The sequence below is a fragment of the Garra rufa genome, chromosome 22, assembly GCF_049309525.1.
Source record: "Garra rufa chromosome 22, GarRuf1.0, whole genome shotgun sequence".
Taxonomy (NCBI): domain Eukaryota; kingdom Metazoa; phylum Chordata; class Actinopteri; order Cypriniformes; family Cyprinidae; genus Garra; species Garra rufa.
In genome coordinates, this window is record NC_133382.1 from 37,738,999 (window position 1) to 37,745,395 (window position 6,397).

Sequence of the window (6,397 nt, forward strand, 5' to 3'; positions counted from 1 at the left end):
TGTATATGTATATACTATATTATATATATATATATATGTATATATATATATATTGTTATTTCTTTTCTCATTTTTAAGTTAGTTTAAATTGCTGTATTACAATGTCTAAAATTGACATTAAAAAAGACAAAAACAATAAAATATTTTAAACTGTAACTAAAATTTAAATAAAAATGAAAAACATAAAAATAAAAAACTAATTCAAAATATATATGAAAACATATTCAAATATAATAATAATAATAATAATAATAATGATAATAATAATAATAATAATAATAATGTTTAAAACACGTTTTAAATTAAAAGTTTTTATTAAAAAGGTTTGCATATATAGTTATCTAATATAGTCTAATTAGTCTATATAATTATAATAATATTAATGTTTAAAATAATAAATAGATATAAAAGTGATTGTGACTGATTCTTAATAGAGACGTAGAAAAAGCTGATAAAAATTTAAAACCAAAGAAAAAAGCTCAAAAAATTAGCAGCAGTTAATAAACATCTTCAAGCACTGATTGTGATTGGTATCAAGATGAAGTCAAATATCACTAGAATTAAGAATAACATGTGAAACAAACACAAACGGACAGATTTGACTTTATTGTTGAACTTTTGGCCTTTTTTGGACAGAATTAGCAGCGATTAGAAATGGGCTCAAGAAGTCAACACGACCAATGATTGACAGGCAGTGGCCGTTTCTGATTGGCCGAGAGTCAGTGCTGTCATGGAAACACATCTGATTTCTCATGACACCTATTTAGGTATAAAGACATTTAATGTGTGGCGTTCCCAAGAAATGGAGATTCCAGGCTTGTAAATCACACAGTTGGAGGCCATGTTAGATTCCCTCATGAGGCAGATGGTCACGCACTGGCCAACTCAATCCCAGCATCCTCTAGTGTGTATCAGTTCATCCGCACCAGTGTTTTAGCTGGACGGCACCCATTAAAAACCCATGATGTGCTCATAAAGAGGTGTCTTGAAGGACCGGATGAGAGGAACAGATCTGATCCAAAGAGACAGAAAATAGGAAACGCATTTGTCACGTATTTGTACAAACGAGAATCTGGAATCAGACAATTAAGACGGATATTTCTTCCATTACGGCGCATTAGTCTCAGAGAGCTTTCATAGATCAAAGCGTAAATGAATTTAACATCACAGCAGGTGCTCGTTTAGGAGCTTCACATCTATGCAATTGCATTAATTAAGACGTGAGTGGCTGAAAATCCCTCTGAGGTTTGAAGCAGCTCCTTCAATCCTGCAGGTTTGATGAATCCAGTCTCAAGCAGCCGGACTTTATCGGCACAGCGTGTGATCAACAGCTTGTTCCGAACATGCACCGCCCACTTAGACAGGACTGTTTGATTGACAGCTCAAGAGACCAGTATGATGTTTTGGAAATGCTAGATCTGAATTGACTTTTTTGGATTTATGAGTGTGAATCTGAATTGAATAGGCCTGAATGACATTTAACCTTAAGGTAATGCATTCACACTTTATTTAAATATATACATTAACCTTTGTCAATTACAGTAAATGTTTACATTTTATTAAAATGATTATGCATAAATATTAATACTTTATCACTAGTAGATCATATAGGTCATAAATGCATAAGACAACTGTAGTTGAGTATTGCCATTATTTCCCAATGTATTAAGTTGTATATTTAAATCAGTTACCTAAAATACAGAAGTACCTAAGCTAAGTAAAGTATGGAGTAAATGTAAAAAGTTTTTTTTCAAATAAAAATAAATAATTATAAGAAATTAAATAATATAATTAATTAATTCTGAACTATTTATTTAATAATTTATTTTATTTTAATTTATAAATATATTTGTGTATATATACAACTTTAGTGTGTGTGTGTGTGTGTGTGTGTGTGTATATATATATATATATATATATATAAACTTTTACTTTTATACTTTTTTTACTTTTATTTCTTCTTTTGCATTTTTCATATTTAAATGAGACCTATGCTTAGTAAAGTATAAATGCTTTTTAAAAAATATAAATATTTATAAGAAATTAAATAAACTTTTGTGTTGATTTTTTATTTTATTTTATTTAAATTATTAATTATAATTAATACACGGTACACATATATAAACTTCTAAATATAATATAATAATACATATACAAAAGTACCTAAGCTTAGTAAAGTGTAAATCTTTTTTAATAAATAATATTTAATAATTATAAATAATTCTGAATTATTTAATTTATTTTTATTTTATTTTGTTTTTAAATAAACCTTTGTGTTTCAATTTGGAAATCAACATTTCCCACTGCATTACCTGTATTGTTGTTGTTGTTGTTGTTATTATTATTATTATTATTATTATTATTATTTTAATTTATGAATTATAATTAATAAACAACACACATATATAAACTTCTACATTTCTATAGGTTGCATTTCTAATATTTAAAATAAAAACTACCTAAACTTTGTAAAGTATAAATGTTTAAAATAAAAATAATAATAAGAAGAAATTAAATAATATAAATATTAATTGCATATAGGTTGCATGTGCCAGTATTTAAATTCTACTCATATTCAATTCTGCTTCCTGTTTGCAACCTCACTTCAAATTATTTTAGATTTGAGAACTTAATTGTAATTTATTTATCTCATTTCAGTTCTGAACGTTGCACAAGCCTTCTTGAAATTTTGTAAAAATAAACAAAATAAAATAAAAAATGAAATACATTAAATGAAATAATTTAAAAGTGCATTTCAATTTGTGGCTAGAAACCAAAAAAATATATTAATTAAATTTAAATCAGAAAGCCAGAGACCAAAGGCAATCTTTGTAATAACAATCAAAACTTGCAGTAGTTAAACAAAACTTGCGAAACACAATGAAAGTCAATGGGGTCCAATGAATATCTATATCCGAAACAAAATAAGGAAGAGTAAATAAACAGAACTTTCATTTTTGAATGAACTATCCCTTTAAATATTACATAAACACTGGTATAGTGTTACAGCAGGACTCTGCAGGCGACTCTCTCCATTGAGCCCACAGCTAGTGCTGCTCCTAACGCTGTTATATTTGTTCCTGTGTTTCTATAGAGCATTTGGAAGCTCCTCATGCCCCCATAGAGAACAAACCCCACTCACAGCGAGATCTCTGTGTCCGTGGCAGAGTCTCCATTATGTGGGCCTCCTGTTGAGCCCGGTCCAGAGGAGGTGTTTGAGAGCTTAGACACACTCGAGCCGCTGCGGCTTATCGCTGAGCGCTGATCTCTGGGTTGGCATCAAGAGGCAAGAAGCATCTGCTTATCTCTCGCCCTCCCACAGGCTCATGCCACCCTGGCGCTGGGCATCGTGGGTACAGTCGGTCCAGCGAGCTCGGGGGCCGACGTGAGCCAGTTTTCCGTGTTCGCGTTTGCCCCGTGGTCTCAGTACGCATGCCAGGAACGAAGCGAACATCACAGTATTCGGTGGCTCTGATGCATACTAATGGTCAAAGCAAAGCCAACTGGATTCTGAAGCAAACGCTGGTCCATGCTGAAAAGATAAGCTGTGGATCTGAGGATGTAGGAGGAAACGCTGCCCAGCTCTTTATTTGAGTTTGGGCTTCCAAACTGAATTTATTCAACACTTGTTACACATTCAGTTTAAAGAGATAGTTCAGCCAAAAAGGACTATGCTTCCATTATTTTGTCATTGCATGCCTTTATGAATGTTGAAACATCATCTTAGTATTGTGGCAGTTTTACATGCTTTTATTACCGCAAAATTAAAAAAATTGACTGATATTTTGCTGGTTTTATAACCCAGTTTGAATTGCCATGCTGGTTTAGTGCTGGTTTTCTGCTGGTTTACCTGGTAAATCATCACAGCTGTGCTGTTCAGCAGCAAACAGCAGAGATGAGTTGCAAGTGTTCATTTTTTGATTAAAATGTTGTATCGAGAAGAGCGATCTTCTCATAAAAGTATTAATATTTCTTAATATAATATAATATAATATAATATATAATATAATATAATATAATACATTTTATTTGCCATAAAATTAAAGACTAAAATAAATAATATAATGTAATACATTTTATTTGCCAAAAACTGTAAAAATAATAAGACTGTAAAATAAATAAGTGCCATAGATGTAAAAAAATAAATAATAATAATAATAATAATAATAATAATATATTTTAAAAATATCAATATATTTTAAATATATTTAAATTTGCTATAAAATAAAGACTTTAAAATAAATAAGTAAATAAATACAGAAAAATATAATATAATATGATACATTTTATTATTTGCCATAAAATTCAAGACTGTAAAATAAATAAATGAATGAAAACATTAATAATAGGCAAGGCAAAGCAAGGCAAGTTTATTTATATAGCACATTTCATACACAATGGCAATTCAAAGTGCTGTACATAAAATGAATTAAAATCATAATAGCATAAAAATCATAAATTTAAATAATAATCACAACAATAAAAACAGAGAATTTAAGAACATTTAAGATGATTTAAAAAATTGATTTAAAATTAATTAGCACAGTAAAATGATTATACATAAAATAATGCAATCTGTTCATAGTATAAGCAATCTGTTAATAGTATAATATGATACATTTTATTATTTGCCATAAAATTAAAGACTGTAAAACAAATAATGAATGAAATAAATAATAGGCGCCATAGAAAAAAAATTATATATTTAAAAAATATCAATATATTTTAAATATATAGTAATTGTACATAATTACATACTTGTATTATTTATATATATATATATATATATATATATATATATATATATATATATATAATTGTATATTATATTTCAGCAGGAAAATCATGTATCTTATAAACAAAAATGTTTATTTACATTTTATTATTTATTATTTATATTTTGTTTTATTGGCATAAAACTACATGAATTGTCAATTTAAATATTTAAAATTAATTAAAAAATATAAATTCATGTAAAAATAAGATTTTTTAAAATGTTTTTGTTAAATGTTGAAGTTACAATATTCTTTTTATGTTCTGGAATTGTTACTAAATTCTAAACAAACAAAAAAACAGAAGTGTGACAATTTGTATTTTAGGCCTTACAAATAAAAATGGCTTTCAGATATAAAATACTATATCATGTGATTTTAAAGCATTATTGGTGTATCAGCGGTATTGGACTTGAGATTGGTATTGGATTTGGTATTTGGATTAAAACGAAAGTACAATACGTTCTATCATCGATTTCTAACATCTAGCCAACAAATGTCAACCAGAATGGTTTACAGTATTTGTTAAAGTGGCAAATCAATGAAGCCTTTCTGAGAAGTCTGTATCCAAAACACAAACTAAACTGGAAAACATACAGACAGATGGGATCTATAATGTTAATTTGTACAAACAAATGCAACACAACCAAATCTGAAACATGTCATATAGTAATATCCAATGATGCTCTCTTAGAGGTCTTTGCTGGCTGATGTTGGAAACCCAGACCAGAACCAGACGACCTGGACGGATTACCGCGGTTCCTCTCACCACGCGATGTGTTTGACAGCAGTGACAGATGTTTCTCGGTGCATGACATCTCACAGCACAAACTTCACAATCACATCAGAGCCAATCAAAGCTGCCAGTGCCAAACAATTTCAATAATTCAAGAGCTATTATCAAATACAAACTCATCACAATCACAAAGGACTTGAGCAATCTTCAAACTCGAGAAGAAAAACAAGCATTAGAGTTTGCAGTCTGTGCTTCATCTTTAGCCAGTTAAGCGTGTTGTTGTTGTTGTGCATGACTGTTTATAGAAGTAATATTCAACATGAAGATTAATTCATGCAGAAGCACTGAGGCATGCTGGGACTGCAGTCAATCTGGTTTTTATTTAAATACATGAAGGACGACTTTTATGCTCACTAGAGGTCGACCGATGTATCGGTTTTGCCGATTAATCGGCACCGATAGTTGATTGGCTGAACTATCGGTTATCGGCAAAAATCCATGCCGATAGTTTTTCCGGATTGTGTTCTTTGCTGAAGCGGCTCACGCTCCGCTGTCATAGAGTATGAGAGGTTAAGTCAGACACCAATCTTAAATGTCAGGATTGTTACCATATATTTGCATTGATTTATATCCAGTTGGTCATATTTGTAGCCAGCAAAATTGCAGATTTAAAGACTTGATGTGAGAAAGCAAACCGTGTTCATTCAGCCTACAGAATCCTGCTGCGCCACAGCGCGCCATTCACCGTTTTACATTACATATCTGTCCCAAATTGTTGTTAATGTTTATAAAGGCTTGACCCTGCTGGAAGATTGTGCATTTAAGTTATAAATTCGTATTTCTGTAGCTCTAATAAAGTCTGTATGCTTCATATAGAGCTATAATTTAT

General features: G+C 30.1%; 1 protein-coding gene across 1 annotated transcript in view; it reads left to right on the forward strand.

Annotated features, from left to right (window-relative positions):
* Positions 1-5,658, forward strand: part of LOC141297526 (dedicator of cytokinesis protein 1-like) — a 63,952-nt gene extending 58,294 nt beyond the window's left edge. Inside the window, exons 11-15 of the mRNA XM_073827949.1 lie at positions 866-1,052; positions 1,274-1,393; positions 3,095-3,213; positions 3,323-3,561; positions 5,467-5,658. Coding sequence (XP_073684050.1) covers positions 866-1,052; positions 1,274-1,393; positions 3,095-3,213; positions 3,323-3,561; positions 5,467-5,658 — 857 coding nt within the window. The remainder of the gene's footprint in view (positions 1-865; positions 1,053-1,273; positions 1,394-3,094; positions 3,214-3,322; positions 3,562-5,466) is intronic.
* Positions 5,659-6,397: the final 739 nt, after the last annotated feature.